Source organism: Gigantopelta aegis, chromosome 11, assembly GCF_016097555.1.
Source record: "Gigantopelta aegis isolate Gae_Host chromosome 11, Gae_host_genome, whole genome shotgun sequence".
NCBI classification, from domain to species: Eukaryota; Metazoa; Mollusca; class Gastropoda; order Neomphalida; family Peltospiridae; genus Gigantopelta; species Gigantopelta aegis.
Window position 1 is genome coordinate 5544658 of NC_054709.1, and position 14158 is coordinate 5558815.

The 14158-nt window shown below is 42.7% G+C and overlaps 1 protein-coding gene across 6 annotated transcripts in view; it reads right to left on the reverse strand.

Moving 5' to 3' along the window:
- LOC121385360 (histone-lysine N-methyltransferase 2C-like) overlaps positions 1-14158 on the reverse strand; it is a 185323-nt gene that overhangs the window by 52586 nt on the left and 118579 nt on the right. For all 6 annotated transcript variants that reach the window (XM_041516013.1, XM_041516015.1, XM_041516011.1 and 3 more), the window contains 10 exons: positions 12100-12254; positions 11218-11515; positions 9812-10027; positions 6242-7899; positions 5543-5636; positions 4204-4270; positions 3313-3539; positions 2254-2408; positions 1427-1582; positions 87-701 (listed from right to left, as the gene is read on the reverse strand). In XM_041516013.1, coding sequence (XP_041371947.1) covers positions 87-701; positions 1427-1582; positions 2254-2408; positions 3313-3539; positions 4204-4270; positions 5543-5636; positions 6242-7899; positions 9812-10027; positions 11218-11515; positions 12100-12254 — 3641 coding nt within the window. The remainder of the gene's footprint in view (positions 1-86; positions 702-1426; positions 1583-2253; positions 2409-3312; positions 3540-4203; positions 4271-5542; positions 5637-6241; positions 7900-9811; positions 10028-11217; positions 11516-12099; positions 12255-14158) is intronic.

Consider the following 14158-nt stretch of genomic DNA (forward strand, 5'->3'; position numbering starts at 1 on the left):
AAGCTCGGGACAACTGAAAATTATTTCACCCGGGACGTAACTTCTGTATTAACTGTTAACTTGTTTATTATCCTCCGTATACTCACCCCAATAACAGTCTGTAGCGGAGTCTGGCCTCGGACATCTGCAGGCTGACCTTTGGGCACGTCGGGCCTCAGCCCCAGTGTGTCAGGGATGGCTGGAGCTGGGGCTGGGGCTGGGGCTGGGGCTGGGGCTGGGGCCGGGGCCGGGGCCGGGGCCGGGGCCGGGGCCGGGACCGGGGCCGGGGCGCGCAGTCTCGGTCCGGGGATTGGGTTGGGTCTCACGGCCTGGCCCTGACTCAGCAGTCTCAGCCTCTGCTGCATGTACGCGTCGTACTCCTGGCGGTCGCTGCGTGTCATGCGCACAGAATTCACCGACGTGCTCGCGGAACGGGGAGCCGATGTTGTAGCCGCAGTCGTAGCCGATGCTGATGACGTAGCAACGATGGATGTTTGTATCTGTTGTTGTTGAGTCGATATTGGAGGAGATTGTGCGGGTGCTTGAGAAACAATCAGTTGTTGTTGTTGTTGCTGTTGTTGCTGCTGCTGCTGCTGCTGCTGCTGTTGTTGTTGTTGTTGTTGTTGTTGTTGTTGTTGTTGTTGTTGTTGTTGTTGAGACGTGGGTGGTGGTGGTGGTGGGAGAGGGGGAACGTTTGGAGGCCAGTTTCTGCCAAACACTTCCTGAAAAGCAAGAATTACATGTCTATTTCTACACATATGGGCTCAAATATAGAGCGTAATAAAAAAAATTGATCTTAGCACAGTGTGAAGATTGCTTATACAGCTACTGATTGTTTGGATAGATTATTGTTTTTCACGGCCATATCTTTTCTTTCATTCATGACTCAGATTGCTTCTACAGCCACTGATTGGTTGGATAGATGATTGTTTTTCACGGCCGTAACTTCTCTTTCATTCATACGTTACATGGACTGTTCATTTCACGTGTCCAAAATACATCTGTGTTATCTTACTACACAATTACTTTCTAATGATAAAAAATAGCACTTTCATTCTAATGATGTATACAGAAAACACTAAAGGAAGGAACGAAAGAAAAGTTTTATTTAACAACGCACTCAACACATTTTATTTACAGATATAAGGCATCGGACATATGGTTAAGGACCACACAGATATTGAGAGACGAAACACGCTGTCGCCACTTCATGGGCTACTCTTTTCGATTAGCAGCAAGGGATCTTTTATATACACCATCCCACAGACAGGATAGTACATACCACGGCCTTTAATATACCAGTTGTGGTGCACTGGCTGGAGCGAGAAATTACCCAATGGGCCCACTGACGGGGATCGATCCTTGACCGACTGTGCATCAAGCGAACGTTTTACCACTGGGCTACCCCTAAACATAATATTCCCTCTAGTGGTGTCATTAAACTAACCTTCTGTTTGGTGCGGTAGTCCTGGAACTGCATCTGGTGTTGGCGTTGCTGTTTGCGAAGAGCCTCCAACTGTTTCTGAAGCCCAGACTGCTCTCCCGATATCCTCTCCAGCTCCGCTACGTCCGACGGGTTCAACTCATTTCCAACTTTCTTGGCCTATAAATCATGTTATTATGTTTAAGATTAAACTTCCGAATTTTGTTTTTAATAGGTACAGTCTAACTCCTCTAAACCAGACACCCTTGTGACCAAGTAAAAAGTCTGGTTTTATGAGGTATCCGGTTTAGAGAGGTTCTCTTCTGTACAGTTATTTAAATAGTCAACAGATTATCATGATTCAGAATTTTAATGCAACATGATATGCATATAATACATAAGAAATCGACAAATATGTTCATGGTGTTTCTTTTTCTTGTGTAAGACTGCAATGACCCATTCCTTCATCTTTAAGAACAACCATCATACTAGTTAAATTAGGATATTTATTTTGAAAACAAAAAACATTAACCCTTAATATATTTAATTTAGTAACTATTACCCCTCAAACTTAATCATGTTCATGGGTGCAATTCCTCTCGGTCTCTTGCTTCTAATTCCGATTCTTTTGAGGGGTGCGATTTTTCCCTCTGAATTTTGAGGAGTGTGATTTCCACCCAACTCGTAAACATTTTGAGGAGTGCAATTTTTAGCACTCCTGGGTTTTTCAAAAACGAATGTCTGAGACAGGGAAATCCCAAGGCTCGTTTCAGACAAACAGTTGTATCTCTCAGGTGGGGATTTCCCTGTCTTCAACAGCCACTCGTGATAAGATTATTTCTGTTTCTTACCTGACGCTGTCTGGCCTGTATAGTTTTCTTGGCTCTCTTTTGTTTCTGAATCTGTTGTTCGAGTAACTTGATCTGCATGTCGAGAAACTGGGCCTGTTTTGTCAGCCAGTCTTCGTACTGCATCATCTGTCGATGGTACTCCGGGCTCAGCTCTCCTGGGAAAGAAAATACCGTCTTTTAGAAGCATTTCTCGTTTTGTTTTCGCATTAAGAGATGGTCTAGTGTTCTGTCCTGCTTTCTGAAAACACTGCTTCTGATCTTTTCTGAGAGAGAGAGAGAGAGAGAGAGAGAGAGAGAGAGAGAGAGAGAGAGAGAGAGAGAGAGAGAGAGAGAGAGAGAGAGAGAGAGAGAGAGAGAGAGAGAGAGAGAGAGAGAGAGAGAGAGAAAAAGAAAGAAATGTTTTATTTAACGACGCACTCAACACATTTTATTTACGGTTATATGGCGTCGGACATATGGTTAAGGACCACACAGATTTTGAGAGGAAACCCGCTGTCGCCACTACATGGGCTACTCTTCCATTAGCAGCAAGGGATCTTTTATTTGCGCTTCCCACAGGCAGGATAGCACAAACCATGGCCTTTGTTGAACCAGTTATGGATCACTGGTCGGTGCAAGTGGTTTACACCTACCCATTGAGCCTTGCGGAGCACTCACTCAGGATTTGGAGTCGGTATCTGGATTAAAAATCCCATGCCTAGACTAGGATCCGAACCCAGTACCTACCAGCCTGTAGACCGATGGCCTACCACGACGCCACCGAGGCTGGTAGAGAGAGAGAGACACACACACACACAGAGAAAGACTGGGGAGAGGGAGAGAGAGGGAGAAGACAGTGCTTGAGAGAGAGAGAGAGAGAGAGAGAGAGAGAGAGAGAGAGAGAGAGAGAGAGAGAGAGAGAGAGAGAGAGAGAGAGAGAGAGAGAGAGAGAGAGAGAGACAGAGAGAGAGAGAGAGAGAGAATGTCTTGTTTTCTAACAGACACTTCCATCTTTGCTCCCACAGTCATCAAGAGTGAAGATGCAGTGTTAATATGGTAACTAAGTATGATAAAAATCACCTGGTGGTGGTGGTATCGGTGGCTGTGGTGGGGGTGGCAGCATGGTCAGTGGGCTCACACGTGGGGGCTGCATCCCGGGGGAGGGCGACTGGAAGGGTGACGGGGTGCGTGGACTCAGCTGTTGGGAGGGAGGTCGACTGGAGAAACCGGGAAACTGGGATGCGTCTCCTTGTTGGGGACTCGTCTGCGATGGGGGGCCAGGCCATGCTGCTTCAGGTGACTGCATCCTGTAGATGAACAAATAATTAAAAAATATATAGAGATTATTATATAAGCGTGGGTGTCTTACTGATTTTATAAAAATGTGTCATAATTGTTGTATTGCACGAGCAAGAGCGTAAATCCTGATACAAGTTTCGTAAAATCAGTACTAATGACACCCGAGTGTAATGATTTCTTTATTATCCATATAATTTTTTTTTATGAATAACAAGAGCCGTCTCAAATGTTTCAACCACAGCTAGGAGGAGACTTTTGTTAACTTTAAGTTATGCTGAACCATATGGATAATAAACACAGAATCATTCATTGTGTTTCAGTTATGTTTTATAAATATATTTATTTAGTAACTGAGTATTTTAATTTGTTTCAAAAAATTTGATTTGTTTTAAAGTCATAACACAGACAGAACTTAGAACAAAAATGCATCATATTATTACTGCAAATAACATGGAACTTCAATTTTTCATTATTATTCATACTTACCTAGAGCTAGCACAACAAAAATGCTATTCAACGCATTATCCACGCATATCCGGCAAGGGAGGGAATTCTGCAGTGTGAATGTATGACTCAGGTTGAATAGCATTTTTGTTGTGCTAGCACAGTAAGCTGAATAAGACTATATTGTATTTATTTTAGGATCTACGGTATTATAACAAGCCAACTGACCGGTGCCCGAGCTCCATTCGAGGACCCATCTGAGACATCGTGGTCATTCCCGGAGGTGGAGCTAAACCTGCAGCAGATACAACAAGAAATATCAGTAAGTATACTTTTACAATCATTCTGAGAGTACTGCTATCCCATCAAGGACCAGAATTCTTTGAAATTTGGGTAAAGCACCAAGAAAGTTAAATTTGATCAATAACAGTACATGATAAAGCTATATGTAAAATTTCACCATAATATCTTCAGTATTGCAAAGAAAAAAAGAAAGAAAACAAATCCAGAAAACAAATCAAAGCCAAAGGGCCATAACTCTGGAAAAAATTGGTAAAGCGCCATGGAAGTTAAACTTGATCAGTAACATGATTAAGCTATAGACAAAATGTCATCTTAATATCTTCAGGCATTGTCCCCCCCCCCCCCCCCCCCCCCCCCCCCCAAAAGTCCCAAAAAACAAATTTTCATATTTCAATGGCAATAACTGATAAATGGGTAACTTGCCATTAAAGTCAAACTTGACCTTTAACAGAACATGATAAAGCTTTACACAAAATTTCAGCTCAATATTTTGAGGCACTGCAGAAAAAAGTCTGGGAAACAAAATTTCATATCACCAAAGTTCAAGGGCTATAACTCTGTCAAAAATGGGTTAATCGCCATGAATCGTCAAACCTGGTACCTAATTCACTAAACTCTCGTAACTTTGCGATCTTGCAGTGCAATGCTAAAAGACTTACAAAGAGGATGCTTTGTTGTCTAACAGAGTCTAAGAGCTCTTTGTGAATTAGGCCCTAGATCTGTAACAGTACATGATAAAGCTATATACAAATTTCAGGTCAATCCATATAATTAAATTTCAAACATACTAATAATAACACTGAAAGTCCATATTTTATTGCGAATAATAATTTTGGTACTTAAACAATAATGCGACATCATCAAACATGACGTTCCCAGACAATGTTATTTTTGCATTTAACGAGAAATGACCAGTGGGATGATGTTAAATTATAATAATTAAATTTCTGTTTCCCACTGGTCCAAAAGTAGCAACAGGAGTTTGTTCATTTCTCGATAAATGCAAAAATTATGTCGTCAGGGAACGTCATATCTGATGACGTCATTTTATATCGCTATTTTGTCTTATTAAATGTCATTGTTTAGAACTGACAAAATAATTAAAAAAGAAATATGAACTGTTAATATTATTACTAGTAAGCATGTTTTAAATTTAATTATAAGGATTGTGTGTTATTTCATTTAAGTTTATCTGGGTATGCAAAAATAAGCAGATATCGGACGTCGTTAACTAGTTATTCTCTACTGAGTTATTGTGAAATACCTGGCCGGAGTCCTGCTGGCATGTCCAGCTTGCCCGTCTCGCGGCGGTGTAGCAGAGCCTGTTGTTCGGCCTGTCGTTTCTGTTCCTGCTTCTCCTGAAACACAAACCACTCTCAATATAACACACACACGACTCTGAGAATTAAAAACTAAATTCAAATACTAGTGAAGGTATTGCCAAAATTTTCTTATTGCAATATAGGAAGCTGAATATTACTGCTCAATATGGTAACATCATAAGTGGCTCTGCATAATTTAAGTTAAGGTAGCAAATAATTAGCCCCCTCTTATTTTCTTTTACAACAAGATCTGATGTGAATGTGATCATTTTGAGGAAAACAAGTTCAATCCAGTAACAGCTCAACAGTAAAAAAAAAAATGGAGGGAGGGAGGGAGGGAGGGAGGGAGGGAGAGGGAGAGGGAGAGGGAGAAAGAGAGAGAGAGAGAGAGAGAGAGAGAGAGAGAGAGAGAGAGAGAGAGAGAGAGAGAGAGAGAGAGAGAGAGAGAGAGAGAGACAGAGAGAGACAGAGGGGAGGGGGGGGGGGGGAGGGGGGAGAGAGAGAGAGAGAGAGAGAGAGAGAGACAGAGGGGGGAGGGGGGGGAGAGAGAGAGAGAGAGAGAGAGAGAGAGAGAGAGAGAGAGAGAGAGAGAGAGAGAGAGAGAATGAGAGAGAGAGAGAGATATAGCTTCCAACTCTTACCTGCTCTAATAATTCATCCAACAGTGTGTGCTGCTCCTTCTGGGGCATTCCCGGTCGCACCTTTCCCTGTGACCCTGGTGGCGGACCTGGACCTGCATTGACCCCAGGACCACCCTGGAAACCAGCCATTCCTGGCAATGGCTGCCTCTGCATCCTCATACCCGGGTGCTGCAGCCTCTGCTGCATTGGCCCAAAAGGTCTTATCCCCCTCGGACCCTGATTGGCCTGGACGTGGGCCAACTGCTGCTGCAGATTCGGGTGAGCAGCTCCAGGCATTCCCATGTCGGGTCTCGAACCCATCATCCCTGGGTGCAGACCTGCTGCCGAGGTAGCTGGCAGGAGCTTCGACATCTCCTGTATCCCCTGCAGTGTCTGCGATGCGGTGTGCTGACCCGCGCTGTCCATCAACAAACTCAGACCGGGCATTCTCTGAGTCTTGGAGGACGACGTCATCTGACCGTCAGCCTGAGACTGAGCCAGATCTTGTAAACCCTGCGATGCCGCTGCCGCTGTGGCAGTGAACGCAATCCTCTGCCCCGGACCCTGGAGTCTGATCATGTGCTGCGCAGCAGCCGACTGACCGTACAAAATGCTCTCGGGAGTTGGTGTCAGCGTGTTTCTTGGCGTCTGAGACGGAGGCTGTCCGTACGTCCCCTGAGCATACTGGTTGGTCGGAGTTATGGTTGCTCGCGGAGAGTGCTGAAGAGGAAACGGAGGGTGGCCTAGGGACATGCTGGGTGGGGTGTTTGCGAGGGAAGGCTGTGGAGCCATAGTGAACATAATGGATGGCTGTCCCCGATTCACTCCGGACGGTGGAAAGGGCGACTGGGATCCAGGCATCATACCGGTGTTGAATGGCGAATGCGAAGCGACTGGCGGACTGAAAGGCGACTGTCCGGCAGATGAGAAGGGAGACAACTGCTGGCCTGGCGTCACCGGCTGGCTGAGCGGAGAGTGACTTGGCATCAGCTGATTAAACGGAGATTGCATGTTCGGCGTCCGCGGCGATTGCTGGCCACTGCGCGGAGAAGACAGCCCCGGCGTTCCGGGGTTTTGAACTCCCATCGCTCCCGGAGACATCTGAATTGGTGTGTGCTGTCCCGCCTGCAGGGGCGACATCACGTGAGAGAGTCCTGGTCGTGGCACCATGCCCAAGGAAAGAGAATCCGGACACATTCTCTCGTCTCTCTCCTGCTGGCTTCGAATCGGGTCCGTTCCCTGTAGCAGAGCCGCAATGTGACTTATGTTAGCCTTGCTGTCCTTCATGCCTTTTTGTTCGTCCTTCTTTTCATCAGTCGACTTTGATTCCTTCAGCTTCAGACTCTCCTCTATTTCTTCCGCCCTCTTCTGACTGAATTCCAGGAACTTGGCCTGGAAGTCGGTAATTCCCTTTTCTTGAGGTTTCTCATCCGAATCTTTGTCTCCGTCCATCGGTGTCTGGTCGTCGGGTTTGCTTTCGGTGCTTTTCGTTTCAGATGTCTGCGGGTCCATGCCTTCAATCTTCGGCAGGTCTTCTTCTGTCTTGACGTCCGTGTGCGAAGTTTTTGTCTCGTCCATGAAGTCCAGAGTTTCCTCGAGGATTTTGTCATCGTCCAGGTTGAGTTCGGGATCTGCATATTTTAAGATGTCAAAAGTTCCATCGGCTCCAGTGAAAAAACCTGAAATAAAAACAACAAACGACAACATTAGTGCCAAATAGTATACTCAACAACGAAAGTTTAGCTAATGTTAAAAGAAAAGGCATAACATTTATAAATTAACCTATTTTTATTAATTAGTATTCACATCTGAAATGTTTACCATTTACAAACAACATAAACTCATCAACCTTTGCCTTAACACAACAGGAGGACCTGGTTTTCTTTTAAGTTTATTCAACCATGGCAAACTGAGATGTCATAAAAGATATTTGCTAAATTCTCGTTGTTGAGTATAGTACTGTCATTAAGAACAGAAATAGCAACTCCAGAGTTGTTTCTGTCAGAAGGTACAAAGTGTAAAATTACGTACTCTAAAATCTTGGAAATAATTGGATACATTTTTTACAAATTTTAGATTGATTATAGTAAGAGAACTGCTGATTAAAGTTTGTCAAAGTACATGAAATACGTTGACCAATTTTAAAGGGACATTCCTGAGTTTGCCGCATTGTAAGATGTTTTCGACTAATAAAATATTTCTACGATTAAACTTACATATTAAATATATTTTCTTGTTTAGAATATCAGTGTCTGTATATTCAATGTGTTTCTGGTCATCTTAATATTTGTAAGAAGCCCAATCTGGATTTTGTCTTCAAATAATTTCATATGTACAAAAAAATATAATATTTATATTAGGCAATAAAAAATAGGCAATAGAAAATATATTGAAATTTAACTTAGTACTAATATTAGAACGACCAGAAACATGTTTAACATACAGCCACTAATATTTGATGCAGAAAATTATATCTGATATGTAACTACAATCGTTAAAAACTCTCTGTTAGTCAATAACATCTTTAAAATTGCAACAAACTCAGGGATGTCCCTTTAAACGTTTTAAAACACATAACCACCTAGAAGGGGCATTTTGATCTGCTTTGTTTTTATTACGTACCTCAAATTATTTCTAGCTGAAAGCTTGAACTCCAAGAGGTACTTGTAATAAGACTTACAGAACAGATAATAACATTTATAAACTACACCCTATAAGCTATTAAAAAAGTAAACCATGCACGTACCGATGATTCATCGATATATATTAAAAATTATCTTCTTAATACAAGAAAAACAAGGAAAAATCTCTCCACGAAGAAAACCAAGGCTACATATCTCTACAAGACAAAGTACACGAGACATGTGACAAACTGAAGAAAGACACGGCTACATGTCACTATAAGACAAAGTACACGAGACATCTGACGAACTGAAGAAAGACACGGCTACATGTCACTATAAGACGAAGTACACGAGACATCTGACGAACTGAAGAAAGACACGGCTACATGTCACTATAAGACAAAGTACACAAGACATCTGACGAACTGAAGAAAGACACGGCTACATGTCACTATAAGACAAAGTACACGAGACATCTGACGAACTGAAGAAAGACATGGCTACATGTCACTATAAGACAAAGTACACGAGACATTTGACGAACTGAAGAAAAACAAGACTATATATCTCTTACAAGACGAAGCCCATGAGACATTTATGATGAACTGAAGAAAACAAGGCTAAATCTCTGTACAAAAGCAAGTCCAAGAGACATTTATTATGAACTGAAGAAAAACAAAGCTACATCTTTCTGCAAGACAAAGTCCTCGAGATATGACGAACTGAAGAAAAACAAGGCTATACATCTCTACAAGACGAAGCCCATGAGACATTTATGATGAACTGAAGAAAACAAGGCTAAATCTCTGTACAAAAGCAAGTCCAAGACATTTATTATGAACTGAAGAAAAACAAAGCTACATCTTTCTGCAAGACAAAGTCCTCGAGACATTTATGACAAACTGAAGAAAACAAGGCTACATCTCTCTACAAGACGAAGTCCAAGAGGTATTTACGACCAACTTACTGAGCAGGTCATCATCTTCGTGTTTCTCGTCTTCAGACATGGAGTGTTTCGAGACTTTGACGTCGATGTCCGGCAGCTGGAGCTGATCCCCATCTGTGTGCGTCAGATGCGGCTGATCCGAGCCTCTCTTCAAATCGGCGTTCTGAAACATGTCATCCTCACTCCCAGCACCACCTTCGGAAAGCTGTTTCGGAAACGGGGATACGCCATCGGTATCTGAAAGGGGAGGGGAAAAAGAAAAGGTTTGAATTTATCTTGGATAATCAACCATCTCTTGTGTTTTCTTGCAAGATGGTGCTGGTGTACATGAGTGTGTGAACGTCTTTGTGACATACCTGTGTGATAAAGATGTATGATATACACGTGTGTGATAAGCATGTGTGACAAAGATGTGTGATAAGCGTGTGTGACATACCTGTGTGATAAAGATGTGTGATATACACGTGTGATAAATGTGTGTGATAGACATGTGTGATATACCTGTATTTCTATCTGAATTAATTTTTAGCTGGGCGTGGGACGTAGCCCAGTGGTAAAGTGCTCGCTTGATGTGATCCTTATCGGTGAGCCCATTGGGCTATTTTTTCGTTTTAGCCAGTGCACCACGACTGGTATATGAAACGCCGTTGTATGTGGTATCCTGTCTATGGGATGATGCATATAAAAGATCCCTTGCTACTAACCGAAAAATGTAGCAGGTTTCCTCTCTGAGACTCATGTCAAAATTACCAAATGTTTGACATCCAATAGCCGATGATTAATAAATCAATGTACTCTAGTTGTGTGGTTAACAAAACAAACTTTAAGTTTGATAAAAGAATGACAATTTCTCCATTGCAGGTGGCTTCACTCGTCCTGTGATGGACTCGCCAATGAAGACGAGGCTGAAGTGGCTGCTGATTATGGATACCACTGTTTGTTTTGCCGTCCAATCACTAAACATCCTGGTCCATATAAGTCTACAGTCAGTCTACACTGTTTGTTTTGCCGTCCAATCACTAAACATCCTGGTCCATGCAAGTCTACAGTCAGTCTACACTGTTTGTTTTGCCATCCAATCACTAAACATCCTGGTCCATGTAAGTCTACAGTCAGTCTACACTGTTTTGCTATCCAATCACTAAACTTCCTGGTCCATGCAAGTCTAGTCAGTCTACACTGTTTGTTTTGCCGACCAATCACTAAACATCCTGGTCCATGTAAGTCTACAGTCAGTCTACACTATTTGTTTTGCCGTCCAATCACTAAACATCCTGGTCCATGCAAGTCTACACTGTTTTGCCATTCTATCACTAAACATCCAATAGCTGATGATTAATAAATCAATGTGCTCTAGTGGTGTTGTTAAACAAAACAAATTTTAAACTTTGAACTATGTGAACAATACCAAAAAAAATCTTTCATACCGTGCCCCATTTTTGGAGAGAAATGTTGGCCAGCTCCGTCAGCCGAGGTCTGTCTCTGGAGCTCAATAGTAGCCGTCCCCTGACGAGCGCCGTGTAGAAACTGCTGGTGGAAGCTTGTAGATGGTATTGAGGTGCTGGGCTGCTGCTGCTGTTGTTGTTGTTGTTGCTGTTGCTGCTGCTGCTGCTGTTGTTGTTGTTGTTGACCCAGCAGGGCCAGTAACGGGTGACCCGGTGGGATCAGTCCCTGAGAGTGCAGAACCTGGATAAACTGTATCCGCTGGGCAGGAGGCATCTGCTCCTGGAAATAAAACATAATACATCAGGGCAAGGCCACCCTCTCCCACAGAGTTCCTATGTTCCTGGGCATGTAGTTAAGGTGATCTTAGTGTTAAGGGCTATGATCAATCCATCTTTTTCATGTATGTCTTCCAAATTAACTACATTTACGGGTGAGATTATGGGTGTGTCTCCCGTGTGTAGGCCTCCACATTGGGGATGATTACCCGGCATGCACTGCCGATTCCGTGTATCCTGGGCTTGGGTGATACCGAGGTAGGTCAACTGACAGAAAGCATGGAGCACGGCCCTGTCAAGTAGTCCCATACCGAAATGGAAATACTGCGGCTTCACCATTCATCTCATCATCATCCATGTTTGTAATGCTCAAAAAAACAGAAAAAGTCTTTGTAACTGTGTTAAATGTTGTGGCGTTTTTAAAAAGAAAATACCTACCCCCCCCAAAAAAAAAAACCCAAACAAACCCACACCAATTACATTAAAAATGTTTTAAATGGACTACTGTAATTTCTTTTAAAGAGTAGACATAAACGATTTATGGTTGTCAACCCTCTTTAGCATGCTCTTCAGTGGGTCTGGTCTTACCAGCTGCTGTGGGGTCGGAAACTGACCCGAGCCCTGCCCTGGGCCTTGCGGGGGTTGATCTAACATTGGTGGATGTACCGGTCTCATTCCCATAGGAAACCGCAGACGCATGCCCTCAGGGAATGGCCCTCGAGGTCCAGGGAAGTTTTCACCATCTAAACAGAAAGAAAAAATATTAATATTTATTATATACACAGCTATGAAATATATGGATCTACAGAAACCATAAAAGTGATATTCGTAGTGTGTGAAAATATGGTTTTCACACATCACTTGTTGACTATAGATCTACAGAAACCATAAAAGTGATATTCGCAATTCGTGAAAATATGGTTTTCACACATCACTCGTTGACATAAAAATTGTATTTGAAAAGAAAGAAATGTTTTATTTAACGACGCACTCAACACATTTTATTTACGGTTATATGGCGTCAGACATATGGTTAAGGACCACACATATTTTGAGAGGAAACCCGCTGTCGCCATTACATGGGCTACTCTTCCGATTGGCAGCAAGGGATCTTTTATTTGCGCTTCCCACAGGCAGGATAGCACAAACCATGGCCTTTGTTGAACCAGTTATGGATCACTGGTTGGTGCAAGTGGTTTACACCTACCCATTGAGCCTTGCGGAGCACTCACTCAGGGTTTGGAGTCGGTATCTCGATTAAAAATCCCATGCCTCGACTGGGATCCGAACCCAGTACCTACCAGCCTGTAGACCGATGGCCTGCCACGACGCCACCGAGGCCGGTGTGTATTTGAAAAAGACAACATGAAAGCTTCTATATAATATGTATGTGTGCACCAGCCTGACAAGATAAACATTTTAAGGGCTATGTGTACTGTTGATTTTTTTTAACCATTATTAAATACATTAATACACATCATTTATAATAAACTGTTATAAAATAATAAATATGGAAGGTTTTTTTATCGGTATATTGTATTGTATATATCAATATAATTTCATTTGTGCTGTTATACGAGTTACTCTGTTCTGATTGGACAAAATTAAGGAAGGAAAGAAGGAAATGTTTTATTTAACGACACACTCAACACATTTTATTTACAGTTATATGGCGTCAGACATATGGTTAAGGACCACACAGATTTTGAGAGGAACCCCGCCGTCACCACTTCATGGGCTACTCTTTTCGATTAGCAGCAAGGGATCTTTTATATGCACCATCCCACAGACAGGGTAGTACATACCACAGCCTTTGATATGCCAGTTGTGGTGCACTGGCTACAACGAGAAATAGCCCAATGACTTGTAGTCATCAGAGGAAACCTGCTACATTTCTCCTAATGCAGCAAGGGATCTTTTATATGCACTTTCCCACAGACAGGAAAGCACATACCAAGGCCTTTGTCCAGCTGTGGTGCACTGGTTGCAAAGATTAAAAAAAACAGTTGAATGGGTTTACCGAGGTGGTTCGATCCTGCAACACAAGCACCTCAAGCGAACACTCAACTGACTGAGCTAAACCCTGCCCCTTCATTATATCAAATGCGACGTCATTACAAAAAACATGCCATGGAAAAGGACTTTAGAAACTGGTGCTTGTGTATTTCTACCTGTGTTCTTTGTAATTATAAGAATTGTTGGCCATTTGTTGTGCATTTATTGATGTATAACAGTCACAGATTTAGTACAAAAATTACTTCACTATGCTACCCAATTTTATATAATTTGTGACAGTTATACATCGATAAATGCACGCAAAAAAAAGAAGAGAAAGAAATGTTTTATTTAATGACGCACTCAACACATTTTATTTACGGTTACATGGCGTCAGACATATGGTTAAGGACCACACAGATATTGAGAGGAAACCCGCTGTCACCACTTCATGGGCTACTCTTTTCGATTAGCAGCAAGGGATCTTTTATATGCACCAACCCACAGACAGGATAGTACATACCACAGCCTTTGTTACACCAGTTGCGGAGCACTGGCTGAAACGAGAAATGGTCCAATGGGACCACCAACGTAGATCAATCTCAGACCACTGGTCTACGTCCCGCCCCCTCGATAAATGCACAAGAACCGA